Source organism: Colletotrichum acutatum (assembly GCF_030867785.1).
Source record: "Colletotrichum acutatum strain CBS 112980 chromosome Unknown BDZ83scaffold_34, whole genome shotgun sequence".
In the NCBI taxonomy this organism is placed as follows: Eukaryota; Fungi; Ascomycota; class Sordariomycetes; order Glomerellales; family Glomerellaceae; genus Colletotrichum; species Colletotrichum acutatum.
Genome location: NW_026849028.1, coordinates 141,903 through 165,829, shown reverse-complemented (window position 1 = coordinate 165,829; position 23,927 = coordinate 141,903). Strand labels below are relative to the sequence as shown.

The 23,927-nt window shown below is 53.5% G+C and overlaps 7 protein-coding genes across 7 annotated transcripts; 5 read left to right on the top strand and 2 right to left on the bottom strand.

Moving 5' to 3' along the window:
* Positions 1 to 955: 955 nt before the first annotated feature.
* On the top strand, positions 956 to 5,432 carry BDZ83DRAFT_668818 (F-box domain-containing protein). Its single transcript, XM_060511109.1, has 2 exons — positions 956 to 1,385; positions 1,454 to 5,432. Exons 1-2 carry the CDS (start codon positions 1,264 to 1,266, stop codon positions 5,049 to 5,051), a joined length of 3,720 nt encoding a protein of 1,239 aa, XP_060366263.1. The 5' UTR covers positions 956 to 1,263; the 3' UTR covers positions 5,052 to 5,432.
* A 2,362-nt stretch (positions 5,433 to 7,794) lies between these two features.
* On the top strand, positions 7,795 to 8,371 carry BDZ83DRAFT_751040 (uncharacterized protein; the record flags this gene model as incomplete). Its single annotated transcript, XM_060513998.1, has 2 exons — positions 7,795 to 8,291; positions 8,359 to 8,371. 2 exons carry the CDS (start codon positions 7,795 to 7,797, stop codon positions 8,369 to 8,371), a joined length of 510 nt encoding a protein of 169 aa, XP_060366262.1.
* Positions 8,372 to 9,545: 1,174 nt separating this feature from the next.
* BDZ83DRAFT_616734 (WSC domain-containing protein) lies at positions 9,546 to 10,702 on the top strand. Its single transcript, XM_060507992.1, has 2 exons — positions 9,546 to 10,198; positions 10,331 to 10,702. Exons 1-2 carry the CDS (start codon positions 9,915 to 9,917, stop codon positions 10,542 to 10,544), a joined length of 498 nt encoding a protein of 165 aa, XP_060366261.1. The 5' UTR covers positions 9,546 to 9,914; the 3' UTR covers positions 10,545 to 10,702.
* On the bottom strand, positions 10,703 to 14,657 carry BDZ83DRAFT_740235 (impB/mucB/samB family protein). The gene is made up of 2 exons (XM_060513061.1): positions 14,165 to 14,657; positions 10,703 to 14,108 (listed from the first exon to the last, which is right to left on the bottom strand). The coding sequence occupies exons 1-2, from the start codon at positions 14,410 to 14,412 to the stop codon at positions 10,883 to 10,885; spliced, it is 3,474 nt and encodes a 1,157-aa protein (XP_060366260.1). The 5' UTR covers positions 14,413 to 14,657; the 3' UTR covers positions 10,703 to 10,882.
* Positions 14,658 to 14,746: 89 nt separating this feature from the next.
* Positions 14,747 to 16,704, top strand: BDZ83DRAFT_266854 (uncharacterized protein). The gene is made up of 2 exons (XM_060502029.1): positions 14,747 to 15,008; positions 15,066 to 16,704. The coding sequence occupies exons 1-2, from the start codon at positions 14,866 to 14,868 to the stop codon at positions 16,507 to 16,509; spliced, it is 1,587 nt and encodes a 528-aa protein (XP_060366259.1). The 5' UTR covers positions 14,747 to 14,865; the 3' UTR covers positions 16,510 to 16,704.
* A 718-nt stretch (positions 16,705 to 17,422) lies between these two features.
* On the top strand, positions 17,423 to 19,212 carry BDZ83DRAFT_266873 (inosine-uridine preferring nucleoside hydrolase). The gene is made up of 4 exons (XM_060502030.1): positions 17,423 to 17,740; positions 17,888 to 17,973; positions 18,053 to 18,709; positions 18,771 to 19,212. Exons 1-4 carry the CDS (start codon positions 17,675 to 17,677, stop codon positions 19,141 to 19,143), a joined length of 1,182 nt encoding a protein of 393 aa, XP_060366258.1. The 5' UTR covers positions 17,423 to 17,674; the 3' UTR covers positions 19,144 to 19,212.
* A 1,375-nt stretch (positions 19,213 to 20,587) lies between these two features.
* Positions 20,588 to 21,722, bottom strand: BDZ83DRAFT_574902 (mitochondrial carrier domain-containing protein; the record flags this gene model as incomplete). Its single annotated transcript, XM_060504751.1, has 3 exons — positions 20,588 to 21,467; positions 21,535 to 21,587; positions 21,690 to 21,722. 3 exons carry the CDS (start codon positions 21,720 to 21,722, stop codon positions 20,588 to 20,590), a joined length of 966 nt encoding a protein of 321 aa, XP_060366257.1.
* Between the last annotated feature and the right edge of the window lie 2,205 nt (positions 21,723 to 23,927).

Here is a 23,927-nt window from a genome sequence, read left to right as displayed (position 1 = left end):
GAACGAGTCTGCCATTCTCTGTTGGTTCTTAGCGGATAGCCAGCCGCCACCAGTTTGATGTTGTGTATGAAGTAGACACCAAAGACTCACGATAGCCACATGGTGATAAGTCAAGGAGAAGCCAAGATAAGCTTAGAAAGAGTAAGCCCAACGAAGTGGTGGAGAGTCTGCTGCTGTTACATTGTTTCAAGACTCAGCCTCATGTTGTCAGCTTCCAACTGATCTAGCGAGGCCTTGTGTCTCTGAGGCAAGGCCTCTATCTCCACCTTCCCATAGCAAGACAGGCTCCAATCGCCCAGATATCAACGGCAGAGCCAGCGGCTAAGAGGGTGCAGCTGTGGTTGCAATGGGATGCATGTTGGTTGCCTTTTGATATAGTGCCATCGGTAGTGGTGTGAATCTCGAAGCGTGTCGCAGAATCAGAGGAATGGATCATTCACTTTCATGACCTTTGACCATTACTATCCAAGATTATTTTGAGCACCTTCGAGTCCCAAGTCTTAACAGAAAGGACTTGGAATGTGCAGGTCGTCACGCCTTGTTGATGGAAAGGGGGTCCCTGGTCTGTTTGAAATGTGTTTGCCTGCGAAAAGAAACTCCAAGGGCCCCATGGAACGGAAGATCTAGGCAAGGTCAGCTCGGGTTGGTCGGGTACCTTCCGATAAGGTGCCAACGCCGATGATTAGCGCCAAACCAGTGGGTAAAGTACGGTAGGAACAGGGGGGGATGGGGGGCAGAATGAGCCCAGCAGCAGGCAGACAGAAATGCACCTGGTTGTTTTGGAGGATGCCCTCACGCAACTCACCACTCACACCATCCACCCACTGATACAAAGATATTGGGCTAACTTCAGGTGGTCCAGTAGCGTCGCTCCGCCACATGTTGCTTGCGTTCGCACGCGCAGCCGCATGTCCAAGTCCCTCAGTCCCCAATCCCCAAGTCCCCAGCCTAAAGACCAAAAGGCCCAATAGAGACAAAGTCTGTGATCCCACACACACACTCAGCTCACACTGTTGTGCTTCCTGCACTTGTTGTCTTTGCGTTTGCCTCTAACGCTTCGCTTCTGCTTCTGCGTCTACTACTGCTTCTCCTGCACTGCGCTGCGCCGCCGTCCTTCTTCGTCTCAACAACGGCCCTTTTCCAAAACTCCAGACGATTGATTCATCATGTCAACTTCCTCCCGCCCTTCGCTTTCTTAGCCTCGCAGCGACACCAACTTCGCCGCAAGCAACCAAGCAAGCATCGGACTGCCCTTGGTCCATCATGGACACCAGCACTGACGCTGGCGGACATGGGGAAGTGGGATCACGGTCGTCCATTGACAAACCCCCCATCCTGGCTCCGGATCCCGCTTTTGATCGCCTCCCGGACGAGATTATCCAACAGTATGGCCATGTCCCTGCCATCTCTCTCAATCTCTCTTCTATTACAGCTTTACTGACATTGGCCATAGGATATTGCAGCTTACCGACCCCGACTCCTTTGCGTCTCTCGTCCTCCTCAACTCGAAATGGCGATCAGTCGCCCAGCAGGCCCAGCTCTATGCCCTCCACCTCTTCAAATGCGAATCCTATGCCTCGAGCCATCCTCAGCTTCGCGATACCGATGTCAAAGATGAAGATCTTCCGCGCCTCAGGCGACTATTCGCCAGAGAGGTCAAGCGCAACCTTTTCGAAGCATACCTGCGACCCCGCGAAACTGTTATAAAGTTGATATCCAATTCCATCAGCTCCTCGTCATGCCCCGGCGGCGAGGGAATGCAATTCAGTCCGTCGCCCCGCGGTCACCACATCCTAGCCTACAACTCATCTCGAATCTACGTTCTCGATGTTCGGGGGAAGGATATCGACGTCAAGAGGGAATTCAAGATCTTGCGCCGACCCGTTTCGACCTGTATCAAAGACGATGGCTCGATGCTGGCTGTGTTATCTTCTGAAATGCAGGTCGACTTGTATGATCTAGAGCAGTCGCCGCCGCGCCGCACCCAGTCTCTGATCCTGGATCATGCTCCGCGTACTATTGCCCTCTCGCCCTGCGGTTCTGTCCTGGCTGCTGCGTACGAAGGAGGTATCGAAGTATCCCTGGTCAACCCTGGCGCCTTACCTACAGATAGACGCGCTGTCAAATGCGATGGAGTCGATTCCTTATCCTTCTCATTCGACGGCACACAAATTCTTGGAACAACGATTCACTCATCGCCACCTACCACAGTTATCCTCACAGCTCCATATTATGACCCAGGCAACCAAATGGCCGACGATAGCATCAGCGCGCTTTGGACTACGTCTATTCTATTTCCCAATACCAGTCGTGACTGCAGTCATGCCGTGCTGTTGCAGGACTCTGCACAAGAAGAGGCGAGCTGGACGTTCACTTATGATCGTAGTTTCGAGACGTTCAGGGCTGTACGCATTGAAGATCTGAGAAACGGAACAACATATTTCACGGGCCCGAAACCCGACCCAGGATCACAGGCTAAGCTCACGCCTTGCACTCTCCCCGCAGCGACTTTCCATGGGGATCTTGTCAGTGCTGGGTTCCAAGGAAAGGACGTCTGGCTCTATGGTGTCCCTGAAGACCTCGACGCCGTACCCGAGTTCAACTCCTCAGGGGCTGATGGATTGTCAGCCTTGGCTGGACAAGCAAGAAGAAATAGTGGGCCCCCCTCGCGTTCGTCATCTTCCCGGGCGCAAGAGAACCCCAGGATCCCTCAATGGCAAATGTTGTGTGATAAGCTCCGGAACACTTTCATCTGGGGTGCAAAGATTGCCGAACTCGACGGTGTCAGCACGGTGAAGTGGGTTGCGGGCTTTGGTCAGACTTCGGCACAGGAGCGCCTCGTCATCGCAGCCCGGGGCATCTCTCCTGGAAAATCCATCATTGAGGAGGACGACATTGACTTCATTGACGGCGGCAGAGTTACCCTCCTGGACTTCGACTACAGTATCGAAGATGGTGTCAGAACGGAGATTGAGATTGAAGTTGGCACCAAGGAGCCTGAGGTGCTCGAAGAGGAACAAAGAGATATCGACACCGAAGTCGCTATCGTACGTCGCAGGACTGTGGCTCAGAAACGGGGAGATCGCGGTGCCTTGATGCGTGCAGCTACGAGTGCTGCAGCCCGGAGCAACCCTTTGCCATCTATGCCGTCGATGCCACCGATGCCGCCCATGCCACAGCCCCGAGAAGAACGACAGGCCGACAACGACAACGGCGAAGACGACCCTCTCGTTCCAAGACGAATTGGAGCGGCCCCGCGTATCAATGTTCAAGAGCCAGCCTCACCTTCGGCGCCTGGGGCAGGCGAGACCGCCTCAATTATTGGAGAAGAAGAGGCAGAGGAGGCAGTCGAAGCCCCTTACTCGCATGACGGGCCCCGCTCCACCAACACTCTCCGTCGCGCTGCCACTGCTGCTGCTGTGAACCGAAGCCGCCACCCGCAACCGCCGGCCGCTGGACCGGTAGAGTATCGGCGAGCTGACGGCCGACGTGAGCATCCTCACGAGAGCGACGCCGACAACTGGGTTCCACCGCCGCCTCCCTACCAAAAGGATGACCCCGGTGACTTGCCCTCTTTCCTACGGAACGCCGTCATCACACCTGGCGGTGTGCAGATACAGAGTCAGCCGGCAAGGACCCAAACAGCCGCGCCTGCCATTGGCGCGTCAGCTTGGGCGCTCCCGACGCGACCAGCTCTATCTCAATCATCAGGCCGCCCTCTCAGCTATCAAGAGCCGGTCAACAGTCCCCCGGCTAATGCCAGCCACCATCTTCGAATAGCTAGTGACTCGACGCTCATGAGCCGGCCGCGCACTGCAGACTCGGCACTTCGTCCGACGCACAGCCCATCGGCCCCTGCTGATCTTGACGACGATATCTACGACGTCTCGCCACCGGATTCGCCACAGATGGCTGCGAGAAGACAGAGCGAGACTCATGCCATCTCTCCTGAAGACCAGCGGATGGTCAGCCAAGTCTCGGAGGCTCGACCATCAAGTTCTGGGACACACCAAGATTCTGAGGCAGTGTCTCCCGAACAATCAGTCGTTTCCCCGGTCGCTCAGCAGGTTCAGGCACCTCCATCGCTGGGTTTGGAAATCCCACCAGCTTCCTCTGCAAACACTGCGGAGCTACGACAGCCACAATCAGCGTCCACCACCGACGTGCCGATAGTCAGACGTCTTTCCAATGCGTCAACCTGGCCTAGATCTGCGCAGCCAGGTGATGGATCTTATCTTCGTCCTGACGGCGGTCCCTTAAACAGCCACCCCTACTCCGCTCCTGCGACTGACGCAAGAGTCGACGATATTGCGGGATCTTCACTGCCACCATTCCCCATGGCAGATCAGTTGGCCAGTCTGCGGAGCCATGAGCAACTGCCTCCATCTAGGCGATTTTCTGGAAACTTCAGCTCAGTCCAGCGCGTACCAGTGGGAAGCCGACGGCCTGGATCTCGCCGGGCATCTGTCCCGCAGCCTGTCTCGCAGCCTGCTTCTCAAGCCCAGGGTCAAGCTCAGGATCAGAATCAAGTCGCCGAATCGCAGTTCGAAGACCAGCCATTGATTATCAGCACGCCTAGTGGTGTCACTGGCGCATTCGATGCGCCCACTCGCCAGCAATTGAACCGCAGAACCGAGATGCCTCTACTGGCCCCAATCCCGCGTCACCCACGCCCGACCCAGTTGGGTCCGGTACGACCAACGGTGGAACGCCTTGAAACGATATACAGCACAAACTCCACAAACCGGCCTGAAGCTTCCAGCAGCAGAAGTCTCATGCCAGCGTGGCTACAGGCGCCATCGACATCATCTGCCGGCAGGCAGTCGTATTCCTCGGTCAACAGAAGACCCAGTCGTGCCGAGCGGAGTGCAGCTAAGAACATCAAGGACGCCAAGCGGCGGGGTTGGAATGGTTCCCAAAAGAAAAAGAAAAAGAAGAAGCAGGTTGATCACGAGGTTGCCAGTTCTACTGCGTGGACGGAGGTTTCCACGTCTAGTAGGAACGCGACTCATGGCAAATCGGAGAAGGATAAGAAGTGTGTTGTGATGTGAGGATACCATTGAATATCGGCTCGTTGGAGAGGCATTACGATGTGCCAAGAATTGCTTCAAGGCTTTTTGCACGTTGGAAACTTCATGACTGGAAGTATAGCACCGGAGTTGGGGTATGGAAGAACACATTTGAAAGATAGAGTGAAGGCCGCTGGGTTGTAACCATTGCACTGACAATTCAGACACGGGACGTACAAGCGGTATTACTATGGCTCCCATGGCAAGAAATTGTCTTGTTGCCTCTGCTATTAAGAAAGATAGGAATGTTGTAGCTACTCACTCGCTTGAGATCGATGTGAGGTTGGTGCGTCGATCTATGATACCAATTTCTTTACGCACACTATGCATTATACTCCATACATATTTGAATTTCTAAGGCTCTCTTGTGAACATTTGTCCACCCGTTTTGATAACGCTCTTGTAGATATTTGTCTGCTAAGAAAGGTCGTTGTGTCATTTCCTGACCCCTGGCCAGCCACGATGCATACCTCATTCTGCAAACGTTTGTGCATCTGAGGATGCCTCGAAAAGGTCAGTGCGGGGGCGAAGGACAAATAGATGGACAATTGTAATCTCGTTGAGACTGCCAGGACTCCTTGGCTGTAAAGGTCATTCTGAGAAGGAACGTGCGATGGGGATGATGTGCATTCGGCAGGCGATAGACAGGAGGTCTTGGAGCACCTGTACCTTTCCCTTGATCCAAACTCTAGCACCCCTTATCCTCAACCATTCCGCCTTCCGCTCGTGTTCATTAATGAATCTGACGATTCAACCGTCGAGAAGCACAGCACATCCAAGTCGTGATTCTCCAACTTGATGGTCCTCGGGAAGCTGTGGGCATGAGCCACTGTTGAACAGAAAAGAGACAAGTTGCCAGAAAGGGGGCCCTGTTTTAGGCACCCATCGAGGGTTGCCAGTTCAACTTCGGTTCTCTCGATCAGGACCGTCTATGATGAACGGGAATATCGTTCAATTTTCTTCCTTTCTTGTACCAAGTGCCCGTTTGGAACGGTTTTTACTGCAGGGTGGATGATGCATTGCGGTAATAAGAGTAAGTATTATCAATAGGGGGGAGAGCACTGCGCGTTCACGGCGGCTTTCTCTACCAGCTGCCTACTGGAAACGGGTTTTAGGTGCCTGAGCTTGCTTTGAACTACACGATTACTGTTTGGACCTTTTTTTAAAGGGTTCTGCACATGAATGTGTGGAAAATGAAGAAAAGATGCGATCCGATACGAGCAGTCCCTTTCTCGACCGTGCCTTTCCACTGCTGGAGATGCGCGAAAGTTCGAGAGGCTTCGAGTTGCTTGATAGGACTTTTAACTCTAAGGCGATGGTTTGGTGAGCCTCTAAAGAAGATGCTTGTGCGGATACGGGTACTTTTGGAAATGCAAGGAAGAAGTAACAGTGATAGATAGTATCCCTTCTCAGTGGCTTGCTCTAGCAGCATCAAAAAGGGGACTCAAAAACTCTGGGTTTGCTGAAGAGACTTTAAAATCCAAGGGGATTCTTCGAATTCTCTTTGAAGGATTTTGTGTGCATCGACGTGTGAATAGGTGAAAGAATAACAAGAGTTGCCGTTGTCTTTGTCGAGGATGCAACGGACGATATGTAGTTGCTCGATTAGGAGAGTCTGGAAACCTCATGATGATTCTTGAAATTCGCGTGGAGAGCCTCACATACCCAACCGCCTATAGCACCCATGGCACAACTGCTTGAGTTTGGGGAGGAGAAGATCTTTCTCGTGGTTCTCCTATTTCCGCACTCTAGCGTCAGGTTCGGAAGGGTGTAGTAAGCTTCTTCTCCGGGCTGCAGGGATCGATCATATGTGCGATCTCATCGTGACAATTGGCTCTGTCTGGTGTACGAAATAGCAAGGTGCATTATAAATAGGCTTTGTCTCTATACTCCGCGGAGGCTGACTTCCATGACTGGGATGACGAAGAGGCTCTAATCAACCCGGCAGAAGGGTTCACAATGGGCGAGGAGGACCGTTGATCAGCAGAGTAGGTATTAGTTCAGCCTCCGATCTGAGCAACGACAGTTAAGAACCCTGAGCCGTTTCCAAAATTAGCACTCGGGGCTTTATGGTCTACTCCGTTGCCGATAGTAGTAGCGGTACCCAAGCAGATGGAAGCATAAAACGGGTCGAATCAACAACGACGTGGTGTTAGGATGTCATCAGCGGCGTGCTTATTTGCTTGTTGTGCCAGGCAAGCAGAGAACCCTTTAAAATTGAATGCCAAAAATCCGGGTTTTCTTGCACCGTTGGGGGCGGGTTCCACACCTTCCAGCGATCGGCTGTCTTGCAGATCTCGGTCGATTCTTGGCCAGAGCTCCGGGGGGCGCTCACGACACACCCTGGGAAGCGAATACAACCCGGGCCCATCCATGATTTCATTGAGCGGTACAGTGATACCTGGTCCAAGTGGTCACTGGTGAGAGGCGCGGCCAGGCTCTTCGAATCCTGCTCGGTGCTGTGTGCCAAGATTTCGTGAGGTGCTGGCTGGTTGCTGTTGGTGGTTGATATTGGGGGATATGATGAAAGAGTTGGTCTGTCTGGGCCGGAGACATACTTAGATGACTGTTTTCCCATTTCTGGACAGAAATGCATCTATCTTTTCGGCCAAAATTCTGACAGCTTCTCGCTTCTTTACTCTCGCTGTTTTTTTTACGTACTTACATTTCACTCGCTTATACTACACTCGCTATAGGAAGGAACAGAGAGAGAAAGGTAGCAGAGATGGCGAAACGCGATAGCCTTACAGTGTGGCTCCCGAAAGAAATGTACGGCTCCGTAGAGCCTCTCGCCGACGACAGATTCATATGGTGCCCGATGCCGTTCGATAATTCGATACCAGTCGAGCAAACATCATTCATCGACATGGGCGGAGACGACGAGGACAGCAACAATAAGGAACCGGCACGAATCCCAGACGATGACAGACCGACGATAGACTACGAGCTTCCCGCCCCGCCGCCCGCGGCCGTGTTAGCGGGGCCGGCGACGGACATGTCTACTTCGGAAACCGAATCCGAACGGGAGTTTCCCATGAGACAAATTAGTCAAAATCTTGGCCGGGGACGGCGAAGGTCCCGGAAGACAAGACCTGTCCGGCAACAACAGCACAAGCATGCCGGGTCCGAGAGCCGGGGGTTTGCGGTACATTTGGGGTTGAATCTCGATATTGAGGTTACTCTCAAGGCGAGGATTTTCGGAGACTTGGAGATTAGCGCTTTGTAAGTTGCTTCCTGGAGTTTCTGAGTTGGGGGGTAGTGTGTGTACCTTTGCTAACGCTGGACGAAGTGACGCATTATGATTACGACTTTGATGAGTTGAAGTGATAATAGATGATCGAAGACGAAGCAACGCGCGAACACATTCGAGCGTTTACGAGACGAGCACATACACACAGAACTCGTGAAGACCGGCACCTGACAGCAAACAACGCTGTAAGATATCCAAACCAACCTACCCCCTGCGAGTTCCAGAACACCCCGAGCGGGTTTCTGTCATGAACCTAGCACAATACCAAGAAAAGCAAAGGTCAAACTCAATGCAGCTGCCTGATGCCTGTAGAAAGAAGAGGCTACGAATGGTCGGATAAACTCACAACGAACGTATGGCAGAGGGCAACAACCAGTCATTCTGAAAGGGAAATTGGGGCAAGTCATTGCCGTAATAGTTTCGGGAATAACGTCCAGCTGCTGGAGAACCGTCGAGGTCCGTATGTAAGGACACAGAAGACCGAAGAGCAGCTGATGCTTTGTCGTCGGGAGACGTCTGCCGCCCGGTGCGCCCCTCGGCCTAATTAAATCAAACCATGGCTCAGCGGTAGTCCATCTCTTGATTCACACATGAGATCGAAATAGGTTACGAAACGAAACCTTCATAATGAAATTAATTTACAACATAATGGCATGCAGTTTGGGTTGATCAAGTGACTACATGAGAAGAAAGACCCAAGCCTCATAACAGAAAATACATGCTTCACATTCGTGGTACCTCGGTGGAAACAGCTGAGATCTTCTCCCTCACGCCCTCAAACCCTGGCGCCGGGCTCGCCCACGGACCACACCCAACTTGCACCCAAAGGATAGGTGCTTCTCGCCCATCTCAATCCGGTCTAGAACAGGCCCCAAACTTCAGCTGTAGTGGAGACAACTCACTATTCTCCCGAAGTGCGAACAAGGGCCCTCCCCTGAAATGTGCGTCTTTGAGCCTATGCAAACCACGCGAGACCTCTAGCGGCCTCCCGGACGCTAAAACCCATTGGACCGTTCCTGAGGGACCTGAATGTGAGATTTCCCGTTTGTGAGGTTTATCGAAAGGGTGTGGTAGCGTCTGGGCACTAGACCCAAACCACCAATGGCTTCCAGCCTCATCGCGGCGCAGTGGTGGTGTGCAAATCTCCTTGAAGGGGTTTCGCGCCGCCCGGACGGAATAAAACTGAATTAGCCTGCTGATCTTTTTTTTTCTCTCATTCGTCTTGCCTCCGCGCTCTCTTGCTTCACTCGTTCACTCATTTCGCGGGGTTTTGTATTAGGACATCTTGAAGCAGGACCAACGAAGAGATGACCTCAGTATGAGAACACGCCATACCCGTAGCCCAATCTCCCCTTACGATTTATGATATCCGGTGTGCCATTGTTTGGGTCCTAGATAAGCGTCGATAACCGCCTTCCACTCAACGCGCAAAGAAACAATACTCGACGATCCCGCCACTGCCGAAGTTCCCACAGCTTCACCAAGAAAGGCTCAGCAGATAGCAAAGAGAAGGATAGAAACGAGGTGTCCCGACTAGAATTCCATTCAACTACAGCCCTTTTTTTTTTTCGAAACCCCAAGGAAAAACGACAACAATGGCCCGCAACACCCTCCTATCCCGTCTCCTCCTCCTCGCCGTCCTCGCCATCCTCGCGCCGCTTGCGGCGGCCCAACTCTCAATCTACACGGGCTCCGACAAGTACAAGTACCAAGGCTGCTACAACGAGACAAACGACCTCCCCAACACGGCCCACGACCGCGCCCTCTCGGGCGGCGCATCCAAGGTCATGGAGGGCAACATGACGGTGCCGCTGTGCCTCAGCTTCTGCAGCACCGGCGCCGATAAGCAGTACAACTACGCAGGCGTCGAGTATTCTCGGTACGTGGTTCTCACTCTACTCTCTTCTCGCTTTCCAACTTCTCCATCCTTTCCTCAAAACCTCTTTTGTTAAGGTCATGCCCGCTGTGTGTGTAAGACGAGAAACAAAACTGACAGATCCAATTTGTGTAGCGAATGCTGGTGCGCCCAGAGAATCTCGGGCCTGGCGGTCAAGCTCGACGATAGCCAGTGCAATCTGCCCTGCGACGGCAACCAGGGCATGGTCTGCGGCGGCGCGCTCAAGTTGAGCGTGTACATGGTCAGCGCCGGCTTGCGATCGTCGCCAGCAGCCGCATCGTGGGCCGCGGTTTTCGTGGGCGGCTTGGCGACGTCCATGTTGCTGTAAAATGTGATGACCTGATGATGAGGTGTCTTGGTGGTGATGGGATAGCCTCTTCGAAGGACAAAAGAATGGTTACACGACAGCAGCGTTTTATTGTTTCTTGGAGGATACCCCCTGTTTTGTGTGCATTTGGCCTATAGAATCTCTGAATTGATGACTTTGTCTCACTCTCGCAGCGTACATCTTAACGCACATCTCACATGTGAGGTCCCAAGTCAGACATCACGATGCTTTTTCCGATTCCCGCTTCAGAAACGCTGCATAAGGTAAATCGATGCCAAACCGCAAACCCAATCAATGGTATCCTATCATAACTTCGTGACTTATACAATAAGGTAGCCTCACAATCTCACAGGGCCCAAGCCTCTCTGCTCAACCGCCCTCTGGACCGCCGCTTTGATATCCGCGACCGTCCTCCTCCACCCCTGCTTACCCCGTCCCTCGCTGCCATCGTCCTCCACCAGCCACTCGAGCCACCGCACAAGCCTCGAGGCCTTTTGCATATCTCGCTCCTCCGAGACGACCCTGGCGAGATACTTTTCAAAGACCTGGACATCGTCTTGATGCGGCCCATCGTACCGCGTCCCATCGTGCCAGGCCTCGAGCATGTCCTTGATCTCCTGGATCGACTTCACAGCGGAACCCATGAAGTTCATCTTGGGCGGCGGCGCAGGGAAATGCAGTTTGGTCTGTCCGGCGGGCGCGGCGTCGCTCGACTCGCCGTTTTGTTGCCTCCTGGGAGCGTTGAAGAGGAGACCAGATCTTTTGGCCAACCGCTTCTTGCGGTGGTCCTCAATGATCTCCTTCCGCATGTCCTCTGGGAGCTCTGCCAGGAATGCTTGATCTAGCTCTTCTGGGTCTTCTTCCTGTGCGGCATTCGCAGGGCCTTTGTTCGCCAAGAAGTTCGTCTGCTTGCGATTGGCAGCTGCATCCTGCTGCCTCTCCCTGGCGTTGAACAAGTTTTTGCCTCGTTTTGTTGGCGTTATTGGCTTTTTCCCCTGGATAAGCCGGTCCTTGCGTGGTGATTGCGGTAAACGTGTTTGTTGCACCGGTTTGCGTCCATACTGCGCCAGGACCTCAGCTTTCATGTCATCCGGCAAAGCGTTGAAGACCTCTGGATCAACCTGAGATGGGATCATCTCCTCCTGAATAGCGGGACTATTACTCCGAGACTTCACTTGAGGAGATGCCTGTCTAGACTCTGGCATTGGCCTTTGGCCCCTCAGAAGCTTAGCTCGGATATCGCCTGGCAACTCAGCCAACACCGCGGGGTCAACCTGTGATGGGAGGATGAATTGAGTGCCCATGATGTTGAGAGGAGTGTGGGCTTTTTCGTCCCTTTCACCAGCCCGTGCCAGGGCCAAAGCAGGATGCATCTTGGGCTTTCTGGGTGTTAACGGGTCATCTGCGATGGGATCCAGAGACACATCGCCCCGAGTTTGGGCATCCCTTGTCTTCTGAGGACTCTTTGAATCCTCAATCGGATCGACCTGGGCCTTCTTTGCCGACGGTTGGCCACCAAAATTTGGAAATGCTAACCTTCGTTGGCTGCTTTCTAGTCCAGTCGTGGTGGATTTGAGAGGCTCCAGTTTTGTCAACTGGACACCAAGACCTCGAAGGTCACCCGGGGTGAACTTGTAGGATCGAAGGATTGAGACAGCCTCCTTGGCGATGGTTTCGGCGTTGTGAGTTGCGACTCCAAATAGGACGCTCTTGCTAAATGAGTCACACTTCCCATGCCCTAAATGCTTTGGTGGATCTCGAGGCGCATCTTGAGCTCGGCGCATGATTTTCATAGTGAACTGCTTGCCCTTGACCTCTTCGCTGAGAAGTCGTCTCTCCAGCTCTTTACAGAGATTGAGGATGAACTCCTCCGCTTCCTGCTGGTTGATGAAGCGAATGCCCCAGTTGACCTCAGCCGAGACGGACTTTCGGGGTGTCTGTTCGCCCACTTCAGTCTTGTCAATGCCGCGGGCGTACTCCCAAAGCTTCTCTCCTGTCTTTGGTCCAAGCGAAGAAGATAGCCGGTCCTTGGATACCTGTCTGATATCTTTGACGAACTTGACACCAATCTCCTCGAGCTTCCCACTGAGACTGTAGGCGACCCCAGGCAGATCTTTCACCTCAAGTTCGCCAATGACTTCTAGCACCTGCTCTGGCTTGATTTGGAATTGCCCGGCGGGTTTCGCTCTTCGTAGCGCGACCTTGGCCAACAAAATGTTGGCCCCAATTCCAACTGATACGGCGCAGCCAGTCGCCTCTTTGATCTTGTTACGCAGGGCAAGAGCAATCTCCTCTGCCTTTTCCTGTTCTCTCCAAACACTGCCTTCGTCAACCCCTGCGCCATCGGATCCGGCAGAGGAAAGAATTATTGACGTGATGTCGACGAGGGCCTCGTCGATGCTGACACTCTGGACAACCCCTCCAATATCGAGGATAGACTCGTAGAAAAGTCGACTGGCTTCTTCATACGCGGGAAAGTCGTACGGCAAGACTTTGATATCCGGACACAGCTCAAGTGCTCGCTTCATCCACATGCCATTCTTGACTCCAAATTTGCGTGCAACGTAGTTACAGCTTGCAATCTCCGAGGCGGTGCCGCTGCTGTGAGCAACTACAGTTGGTTTATCGACGTATTGTGGGTTCTTCTTGAGGGAAACAGCGCAGAAGAAGCTATCAAAATCGACGTGGATAATGTACCGTCGTGACCCTGGCCTCCTTCGCACCGACTTGAGAGATGGCCCTTTTTCCTTGGCGAGATTCTGCATTTTCGACTTGAGCTCGGCTTTCCAGGTCGAAAGGTGATGAAGACGACTTTCCGAGTAAAACTGCTTCAAGAAATCTGGGTTCGCCGTTGATGATTTCCAGATTTTGGGATCTGACAAAAGGATGGCGTTGTGCTCCTCGGACGTCATATTCTCTGACGACTTGGACTCCTGCTTGGGCTCATCGGTTCCTTCGATGGCGCCTTCGTCAATTGTTGGTGGTGCGGCTTTGGCATCAACCTTTTCCACTTTGACTGCTTTGTCCTCCTCTGGAACTATGCCGACCATAAGCTCGTCAATCTCCATGTCATCAAACTCTTCGACATTGTCCTTTGGCTTTAGTGGAGGCTTCTTCATAGCCTGCGACAAAGCTGGGCTGTACGAATTTCGACCATGGTTTTGAGCGAGCGGAGACTCGGACCGCTCAGCAAAACGACCCAAAGAGGGCGTCACGGGACTTGCAGTAGACCCCTTGAACTGGCTGGTGTAGAAGCTGGCATCGGTTTGGTCTCTGTAACCTCTTTTCACTTGTGGTGTCGATTGACTGAGCTTGTTGGATTCGTCGATTCTGAATACCTTCTGCCGCGGTCCATCGTGGTTATTTATTCGATAATCCGACCAAGGAAGGAGTCTCCCAGCCTGAATAGAGTCCGTCACCCAGGCTGGTTTGACAAGTCTATACCTGCTATAATCCACGGACTTCTTAGGCGGAACAGAGGACGCTATTATGTGCGTTGCCATGGTCTTTGAATCCAGGTACTGCAAAAAGCCTGCGCCATGTTGAACAAGCTCGCGGTGTAAGCTGGAGCGTTGATTAGCGATATTCTTCGCGTGGCAGGGATATAGACTGTGATTCACATATGAAGCGGCGGTTGTGTATAGCCCATAACATGCGCAACGACCCCTTTGAAGATTTGAGGCTTGTCGCTCGAGGCGGCGCGCATGTCGGCGTCCAAGTTTTGAAGCTTGATCTTTTTCCGACGAAAGTAGTCGCCAAAGCCGCCGAAAGCGCTTTGCTCATACTCTTCGCCAGTCTCATCGGTGAACTCGTGGTTTTCAATCCTCTTCCTCACCTGCGAGGAGTTCTTCTCAAGGCGACTGCCCATCTTGTCGGTTGTCTCGGGTAATGCGCAGACTCACGACTGTATGAGTGTTGGTAGTGGTGGCGGCGGTCTTTTGACTTGCGTCTCGAAGATTTTCTTGCAAATCAACCCGTCCATACAGCTAGCTGACTGGAATGCACCATCTTTGGAAGTTGTGAGTGAGCCCGACGTTCATTCGTTCCTCTTGGTAAAGCGTAAATCAACAGAAGGGCGTGGTGCCAGTTCAAGGTTGGTGAAGTGACGGAGCCCCGGCCGAGGTGAATGCCTGCAAGCGCGTTAAGTGGGTGGGTCCGTCGCGCCCTGCAACCTGCACGTCCAACTTAGAATCTGCATGACTAATCAGAGTTCTTCAATTGCTCAGAGAGCACTGACAGCTCCCGTCGACGACGTCTAACAAACTAGCCCAGGTTGCAGCCGCCGACCTCTCTGTCGCCAATTTTGCGAGATAGAGCGATCATGAATAACCAACAATTTCGCAAGCTTTTGGGTGCTGACTCCGTGAAGGCTGCGTCGCCGAGCAATGCTTCGACCAAAGGCGCCGCAACCCCAGGCGGCGGCGCGTTGGGATCCCGACAGCGATCTAGCATTCCCATGACTCCGTATGTTACCCTCTTAACACTGTTTATGGTGGTCCATCAGCTGATTGTGTGTACTAGACGCTCCGTGGGAGTTGGTCATAGCCGGAATGAGTTTGCGCGACAGCTTGCCGAGAGGAACCAGGCAGGGCAACCCCAGAAGAAATTTCGCACATCGGCCCCGAAGGGATCCAGACTTGCAGAGGGCTATGTCGATCGAGCACGAGACCGAACCGATGACGAGGAGGATGACCGCGCCAAAAGAATAAAGGCGCTAGAGGAGGCCCTGAAGAACGAGGAGATTGACCAAGCGACGTTTGAGAAGCTCAGCAGCCAAATTGCAGGAGGAGACCTTTCGAGCACGCATCTGATCAAGGGACTGGACTTTAAGCTTCTGGAAAGAATACGAAAGGGCGAAGATGTTTATGGAGACAAGAAAGACAACGAAGAGGAAGCCGAAGCACCCCCGGAAGAGGAAGTTGACGATGCGTTTGATGAGCTGGAGTCAACAGAAGTGCAGGCTGTCGAAAAAGAAAAGGTGAAGAAGAAGGGCCAACTTGCACCTGTGGCCCTTGCACCTGGGAAGAAGAGAACTCGCGACCAGATCCTGGCCGAAATGAAGGCTGCGAGAGAGGCTGCCAAGGCTCAGCAAGAGGCCGCCCTGAACAGCAAGTTCAAGAAGATCGGTGCTAAGCAACAGGCCGGAAGCCGCATTGAACGGGACAGCAAGGGACGCGAAGTGTTGATTATTATCGATGAAGATGGTCACGAGAAGAGGAAAGTTCGCAAATTGCAGCCAGGGGCCGAGGAGGAGATGCGCAAAGAGTTTATCCCAGACAAGGATGCGAAGCCGTTGGGTATGGAGGTACCCGAATTTTACCAAAAACAACAGGAAGAAGTTGAAGAAGACGACAACGACGACATCTTTGCCGACGCAGGAGACGATTATGACCCGCTAGCTGGCATGGATGACAGCTCTGACGAGGATAGCGAGGGCGAGGTCAAGGACAACGAAAAGGAGACCAAGAATGAGAGCAGCGCCGACAAAATCGCGATGCCGCCACCGCCGCGGCCAGCACAAGCGCGCAACTACTTCAAGGACTCCAAGACAGACCTTATATCTTCGCAGACTCTACAAGGACCCTCGATGTCTGACCCGGCGATACAGGCTGCTTTCAAGAGGGCCGCACAGCTCAAGGCGGCAAACAAAGATCCGGAGGGAGAAGCGGAGGACGACGACGAGGAAGCCAAGGCTCGTCGGGAGCGCCACAAGAGAATGCTGCAGAGCGTCGACCGAGATGCCGAAGATATGGACATGGGCTTCGGCACCAGCAGGTTCGAAGACGAGGCAGACTTTGACGATGCGCCGGTCAAGCTCTCGGGATGGGGCAACGATGGAGACGATGATGACGGCCAAAGCGGCAAGAGCAAGAGGAAGAGAGGCCCTAAGAAGAGGAAGGGCGACGCCAACAATGCGGCCGATGTGCTGAGAGTAATGGAGCAGCGAAAGGCAGCGGGCAAATAAGTCAATAATGGCTGTCTTTGATCAGCTTGTCCTAGAGCTGTTGCTTGCAGTCTGCCGGCTTGTTGATTGGAGTGTCTTGTCCTGCACGAACGCATATAGCCGTCGTTTTTACCAAAATCAAAATGATACCCTTCATGCGCCCAAACTAGAGCGCATCTACCACACAAAATGTTACGGTTTACTGCCCAGCGTGTGAGGATATTGATTTCTACATGGACTGTTAAACCCCTGAACTGTCGAAAGACTGTCGCTGCAACACTCAAATAAGGTACGGATCCCTGAGCTCAAAATAAAGCATGACGTCGAGATAGTCAAAATTCACGGTGACTCAGCTAGGCCTTAGCTTCTCAGCGACCCGGCAAGCACGGGAGGTTGTTTTCTCGGGTGTGGATGCGTTTGTGGTGTCTGCTGGACCTTCCGAAACGGGTGCAGGTCGAATTGCAGCGGCGCTCGGAGGGCACCGCCTCACTTATCAGAGACCGCCCGACTCCGCCCACGGTGCTCGCCAGCCTACCTATCCCAAGAGTAATTTCGTCCTGTGAAGTGAGCTTGTGAGGTAAGAAGAGCCCGGCGGACTCTATTTTGCGCAGGATTCTTCCAAGAACCATGGAACCGCAAAGCATCTCTTGTCCCATGACTCCTGACCACTGAGATTACCTAGACGAGGAAGCCGAAACAGAGCAGACATCATGGTCCTGATGGGATTGGCCAAACGTTGTATGGAAAAGTCCAAAATCCAAGTCATTACCTAAAATTGACCTCCTGTGTCCTCTCAACTCGTCACCAACAATTCCGCACTCCGCAAACCCGCTACAGACCGGCCGGCTCCCCCGCCCCCATCCTTGGAGCCCCAGAATACCTTACCTTTACGGAGTACACTACGCAGTGTTCTACTCCATTCCACCACCCCGTGCTCGTTTGGTTTGGTCTTATCCACCGAAAGTGGGCACCAGACACGGGCTTGTAAACTAAAAGCGCAACCCCACGGCACCGGCGACAACGTCCGTGGTCTGCTCACCTTGCCGAGGGAACACCAAAAACTCTCGTATCCGTACAGAGTATCATTTTCATCATAATTTTGTGCGGTTTCACTGCTTGTCGTGAAAAGCCACAGATCACACACATACATCTCTTTGATCCTCAACAACCATTTGCCTGAACCACCATGGTCGAACTCGAGTTGCCCGAAACACCGGTGCCGGTCTGGCTGGACTGTGATCCCGGCCATGATGTGAGTTGTTGTCCTAAACTTCGTGATGTGTCACTCATGCTGTACCTGTGATGTTGCGCTGCCTCACTCAGATGTTGGTGACAACTCAAACATGCTACAACAAACTGTCACTAAACACCTTCAAACCAGAATTAATCAGTTTCACAGGACACCTTTGCCATCCTCCTAGCAGCTTATCATCCAACAATAAAGCTCCTTGGCCTCTCAACCGTCTTCGGAAACGCCCCTCTTGAGTGAGTGAACATCAAACCGCATCCCGCATCTCTTACACATCTCATGATCACTCAATCCCAATACTAACCACAATCTCAGGAAAACCACAAACAACGCCACCTCAATCCTCACAGCAATCGGCAAACACAATGACATCCCCGTCCACGTCGGTGCCGCAAAGCCAATGTCCCGCCCGCCCATGCAAGCCGCCACCGACATCCACGGCGAATCCGGCCTAGACGGCACCGACCTGCTTCCCCAACCCTCCAAAGACGCAGACCGCTCCGTCCCCGCCATCGACGCCATGGCCGCCGCCCTCTCCGCCCAGCCCGCCGGAACAGCCTGGCTCGTCGCCACGGGCTCCCTCACCAACGTCGCCGAGCTCTTCGCAAAGTACCCGGACCTGGTCGCGCACCTCAAGGGCCTGAGCATCATGGGCGGCGCCATCGGCGACGGCTTCACTGACATTGTGCTGGGTGTCGTGGACGGTGTCCCCCGTGTGGGTAACTGGACGCCGTGGGCCGAGTTCAACATTATCATTGACCCCGAGGCCGCAGCTGCCGTGTTCCATAATAAGGCGCTCGCGGCCAAGACGACGCTTGTGCCTTTGGACTTGTCGCATCAGGTTCTTGCCACTGAGGAGGTGCGGGACGCGCTTCTGTATGGCACGCACGGCGGGGAGAAGACGGGTAAGGGGAAGACGACGCTGAGGCAGATGTTGGTTGAGCTGCTCATGTTCTTCGCCAAGACGTATAGGTATGTTGTATACACGCACCCTTCACAACTATCTCGAGTAACTAACACGAATGGAACAAAGCGACGTCTTCGGCATCACAGCCGGACCCCCCCTCCACGACCCCCTCGCCGTGGCCGCTGTGCTGACGGGCACGCGGCACGAGATCCCCTTTCACGACTACGACGCCAAAAAGGGCAACTGCGTAAAGTACCACGAGCGCTTCGAGCTCACCGTCGTCACGGAGGGCGACCTCGAAGAGGCCAAGACGGGCAAGTCGCAGCTGGGGCGGACCGTCGCGAAAGCCCTGCCGCCGGGGAGCGAGGGCGTGAGGATACCGCGCGGGCTGGATATCCCCATGTTCTGGCGGGTGATTGAGGAGTGCACGGAGAGGGCGGACCGGGTGAATGCGGGCGAGGTGGCTGGGTTGAAGGAGAATGGAACGTTGGAGAACTAAAGAGATGATGGGAAAATTGGTGTCTGTTGCTGATCCTGCTTGGTGGTTTGAATATACATTTTTGGCATCAATAGACGTGAGTATTCATACACTTAGTCACCGCCTATGGTCTATAGATTGGTTATTTGCCTCCTCCGTCACCATCGGATGAGGAGATCTCTTTGGCCTAATAGTTGGGACTGCCCACTCCCGACCTCAACCCAAAGAAAATTGACCCTGGTGGCTTCTTCTTTTGAAGGTCTTGAGTTCGAGCCCCCCCGTTGACTCATTTTTTTCTTAGTCGAGGCCAACCATGGAGTGAGTGTAAAGGTATAATACATGAGGTGATTGACAATGGCCTTAGGGCAGCACGCTATTCTCGAGGAATGAGATTCGCTCGTCAACATATAACTCGTAGGATAATATAATTGACTCTTTGGGCAACTCAATAGTCGACCATTCCAGCTCTTTCGTAAGCGAAAAACCAAAAATGAAGGGCATTGCGTATCTGCTACGGATAGTAAGATTCTAGAGACCTTCAGTTTAGACCAATCCTATATCAGGCATTGAGCTATCCTTAATTTACCGGCCAACGTCGCTTACGCGTTTACTCCTGGACATAAGGTAAGTAGCAATTCAATAGCAAGAACATCCTGCATGATGAGAGATCCGACGTCCAGTGGGCCCCTTCCCCGAGGTAGTCGTCATCTATTCCCTATTTAGGGTAGTCAGTTCTGCGAAATGTGGAAGATATCGACCACACACAGTGTGATACATGTCTTCTTCAGATGCCCATAATAGTTTCCAGACGCACCGTGGTTGAGGTAAAGGCATGGGATTCGTTGGCCTTAACCAATCTTGTCTGACTACTTTACTAACCCCCACGTCTCTCTCCGTCTCCCGTCGGAGACTGGAGAGTACTCCGCCAGACGTAGTTGGAGCCGGGGAACAGCTGCAACAAGTAACGCGATCAAATGGTATCAACTTGGTGAGGCTTGTAAGAGAGGCACTGGTAGAAGATACGGTCAATGACATCAGGCACATCGTATGACAACCATACTGGTAGTAGGCTACTATTGCTCTGGCATATTTGGCCTGTGTATCTTCCTCGGCGCAATTAAATAGTGATTCAGCTTAGTGCAAGTTCAACGCTATCGCAAATGAAATTGCCTGGATCTAGTTCTTAGTCCGACAGGCAAGTGTCACATATTGGAGCTTCACACGGAGCCGGAACGTGTAAGACACTTGCTCTAACGGCCTCGGCTTATCCCGCGTTGCAGCAGTAGCACCTTCCATGTATTACGTCTTATCTATATGTGAAGGATGTATCTATAACCTTCAGAATGTTGTACAAGGGAACTCTCTATCCCATTCCCGTTCTCTAAAAAGGGGTATCATGTTTTTTTTTGCCCACGCGCAACTTTTGGTGTCTCCTTTACTCTCTCTCTCGTCCGTGTAGAAAAGCTCAAAACCGCTGGTCATCGGAACCATCAAGTCTCTGCAACGCCCTCAAAACCCTCTCGTACGTCCAAACTGTGATCGCGCTCCCCGGCGCAGCCTTGATAAGACTCACCATGAGACCCCGATACAGCCCGCGAACACCCTCTTTCGCGAAAATGATGCGCATGGCGCGCACCGCACCAGGGTACTCGGGGATATTCTTATGCACGTACCGTGCCCTCGTCGGCCCCTGGACCTGAATGCGCTTCCGCACCAGGTCGAGCGGGAAGACGGCCGTCTTAGACAGCACGCTGGCCACGACGCCGGCCGTGGCGTCGCCGCCGCCCCACGGCAGGTGCAGATCGCCCAGCGGCAGCCGCAGGCCCTCGTACAGAGCGAAGAAGATGCCCATGTACGGGACGATCTGCGCCACGCCGGGTCCGAGGCCGCGGAAGAAGCCGCGCGGGCCCTCATCTCGGTAGATATCCGCCACCGCGCGCCGGAGGCTCGTGTACACCCGGTCGTTGCCCTGCGCCGCGAATCGGGTTCGTAGGAGGTCGAGGGGGTATGTAGCGGTCGTGGCGGCCGCGCCGGCAGCGGCTCCGGCGATGAAGGACTCGGCGGCGTTCGGTAGGCGATTGTCGAAGGCGGTCTTGAGGAACTGCGCTGTGGTGCGATACGTCGTGAACTGGACGGCCGAGTAGCACACGTACATCATCTCAGCGGGGACATTGCCCTTCCATAAGCCAGTGATGCCCTCGTTGGCGATGATGTGCCTCATGGTGTTCAGGGTGCCCTTGTACACGGGCCCGCCCCTGGCTGATCGGATCGACAGAGGGTCGGAGAGCGAGTGCGTCTGCAGCTGCAGGCGGATCTTGACGACATCGAGGGGGGCAATGACAAAGCTATCGCGAAAAAGGCGGCAATGGTCAGCGTGAATCACTAAGCCTCAACCGTTGGGTTTTGTCTTACCGAGCAAACAAGCCGGCGGTGGCGCCGGCCGTTACAACCTGCAGACGGGAGCCCTGGGCGCGAACAGTGTGTCAGCATCGTGACGTGACTTTGGGTTGTTGACAGGTCGGAGAGGCCGTCACGTTAGGCGTGAGAAGGTCTAGGTCTAGCCTTACCTCATCCTTGAGGCGTTCGCCGCTGGGCGACATGCATCCGGTAGTGTCCTCGTGGGACCTGGCGCAGAAACTCTAAAATGCAGTGGAATGGATGACAGAGAGAGAGAAGCAAAGCGGACAGACGGCTGCTCGCTTGCCTCTGACTTTCGGTGATGGACGAGTGAGCTTCGGGCCCGGGTGTGCGAGGTTTATCAAGGTCAGATGGTTGGTGTCGTCTGTGGGTGTCCGTCCAAGCGGCGCGATCCGAGATGGCACGGCGAGGTGTCCGTCGTGATTCGTTTCTCTGTGTGGCGATGACGGGAAGCTAAAACAGCAGGAATTGAGGCTTCCGCAATGAGGCTGAGGAGTCTCAATTGATGGTGAGCGTGTTTGAGGAATTTTTCCCCCTCGGGATTGTGAGGAAACTGAACAATCTTCTAACGTCTGTTCGCTAGATGTCGCTGTTATTCTGGAATTTCCGTTGATATTGGTCGTGTGTGGAATTTTTTTTGTTTGTACGTAAGATGAGTAGCTCCGAGTACTAGTGTAAGTTGAGGTCCGGGCAGGTAAGTTTGCTTGGCCTTATCGTGTGCAAACACCCCCAGCTTCCTTACCTTGCCTGAATGGAACCGACCCCGAATTCTGTGCTGGGAGACCCCAAGCAGTGTGACGCAATTTCGACGATAGCGGGCTGTCAAGCACGGGACCTTCTCGATGCTCCCATTTGGCCACTGCAGCTCGGGGGATGTTTACTGCGGCCTGGCTCCACTGTGGGCGTGACTGCAAGCTGCGGGCTGCAGCAGGGGCACCTTCCTCGCATTGAGTCTTTGTTAGATGGATGAAAAGTCACCATAAGCAGCTTAGCCAGCCGTGCCAGCATAGCCACGCAGGGTCTGGTCCCCTTCACCCGTGCGGACGGAAACATAGCGGGCGAGAGTCTTGAAGAGCGAGCGGCGATGGAAGACCACGGACAGATGCAATATGCAAATGCAAGTTCAATTTCAACATGACATACGTACGATCAGAAAAAAGTGAAGAAGAAAAGAAGAGACGAGAGGGGGGCTTGGCTATCTCACGGGACTCGCTGCGAGACTTGCCTGCGGGAGAAGGAATGTGGTGACATATCTCGAGTTCTCAGACTCGCTGTCTTGTGACGATGGTAGGTGAACCCTCGTGACCTATATTGATAACACTTTGATGATTACAGAGGACACGATGAGGCAGAGCAAGAGAAGAAGAAATTACAGGAAGAGCGCCTCAATCAGGGGCCTGTGCTGCATATGTCACCATTGTACGCCTCACCTAGTGATGGTGATAACAGAGACATTTGAGGAAAGAAGTCTAGAAAAGACATGGCAATGTGGTCGCTGAGCGAATGCCATGTGGGAAAGCAGTCCTGACAAATGTCTTTGTCTCGTCAATGCTCGGCAACTCCTGTTTCGAGGCGCCGGGAAAGCCGCGAGAAACGAGAAGCATGGTACCGATACCGGGTATTTTCCCACCACGTACGGATATTTTGGGAGGAGAGAGAAACAGAGACAGGGCCGGCAACGAGAGACGGAACGCAACGCAAGAGAAAAAACAACCGTGAGACTAGCAGCCCCAAACAAGCCACGCCGAAATGAGACGAGACGTGGATGAGAAGGCAAGGACACACGGAAGTTGGAGCCGGAAATCCCATTGTCTGCAAATTGGTATTGGTACCATGAGCAGCGAAGAGTCTTGACACGTGCAAGAGACCTCAGCAGCATGTCATTGGTCAGCTCGCCTTTTGTCAAGGACACCTGGGCAAGTAGCCAGTGGAGGAAAGTTCGGAGAGAGGTACTGCGCAGGGAAGTAGTCATGTCGCATTGGGTCGACCGTCAGTGGTCAACTTCCCTCCGTCCGAAACGACTGCTCAGGGCGGAGTCGCAGCTGCCTTTGACCTGCTTCAATGTGCCTCCGCATTGGCCAGAACCGCCTGCCTTGGCGACTTGCCCGCCCTTGCCTCCCCTCAACTGTGGGGTCAGCCCCCCGACCGAACTCACTAACTTACGCAGTATCCGTCACCCGGGAAGGTCGACACCAGCCTTTTCCAGGTGGATCTGGACCTGTTGGCCCTTGGCTCCTTGGGATCTGGGACGGGAGAAGGGGGAGCCACGGAGCCATCGAGCGTGGGGCCGCCGACTCTGCGTAACTCGACGGAGACCATACCTTTGACTTTGTCGTCTCGCTCTCGCCTCTCACACCTGCTTCTCATAATAGTCGCGACTTTTCCTC

Coding starts and splice junctions, on each gene's coding strand:
- BDZ83DRAFT_266854 (XM_060502029.1), top strand. CDS start 14,866: ATGAATAACCAACAATTTCGCAAGCTTTTGGGTGCTGACTCCGTGAAG. Junction 15,009..15,065: donor TCTAGCATTCCCATGACTCC/GTATGTTACCCT, acceptor TGTGTGTACTAG/ACGCTCCGTGGGAGTTGGTC.
- BDZ83DRAFT_668818 (XM_060511109.1), top strand. CDS start 1,264: ATGGACACCAGCACTGACGCTGGCGGACATGGGGAAGTGGGATCACGG. Junction 1,386..1,453: donor CCGGACGAGATTATCCAACA/GTATGGCCATGT, acceptor CATTGGCCATAG/GATATTGCAGCTTACCGACC.
- BDZ83DRAFT_616734 (XM_060507992.1), top strand. CDS start 9,915: ATGGCCCGCAACACCCTCCTATCCCGTCTCCTCCTCCTCGCCGTCCTC. Junction 10,199..10,330: donor GCAGGCGTCGAGTATTCTCG/GTACGTGGTTCT, acceptor CAATTTGTGTAG/CGAATGCTGGTGCGCCCAGA.
- BDZ83DRAFT_740235 (XM_060513061.1), bottom strand. CDS start 14,412: ATGGGCAGTCGCCTTGAGAAGAACTCCTCGCAGGTGAGGAAGAGGATT. Junction 14,109..14,164: donor ACACAACCGCCGCTTCATAT/GTGAATCACAGT, acceptor TCAACGCTCCAG/CTTACACCGCGAGCTTGTTC.
- BDZ83DRAFT_266873 (XM_060502030.1), top strand. CDS start 17,675: ATGGTCGAACTCGAGTTGCCCGAAACACCGGTGCCGGTCTGGCTGGAC. Junction 17,741..17,887: donor ACTGTGATCCCGGCCATGAT/GTGAGTTGTTGT, acceptor TCAGTTTCACAG/GACACCTTTGCCATCCTCCT. Junction 17,974..18,052: donor TTCGGAAACGCCCCTCTTGA/GTGAGTGAACAT, acceptor CCACAATCTCAG/GAAAACCACAAACAACGCCA.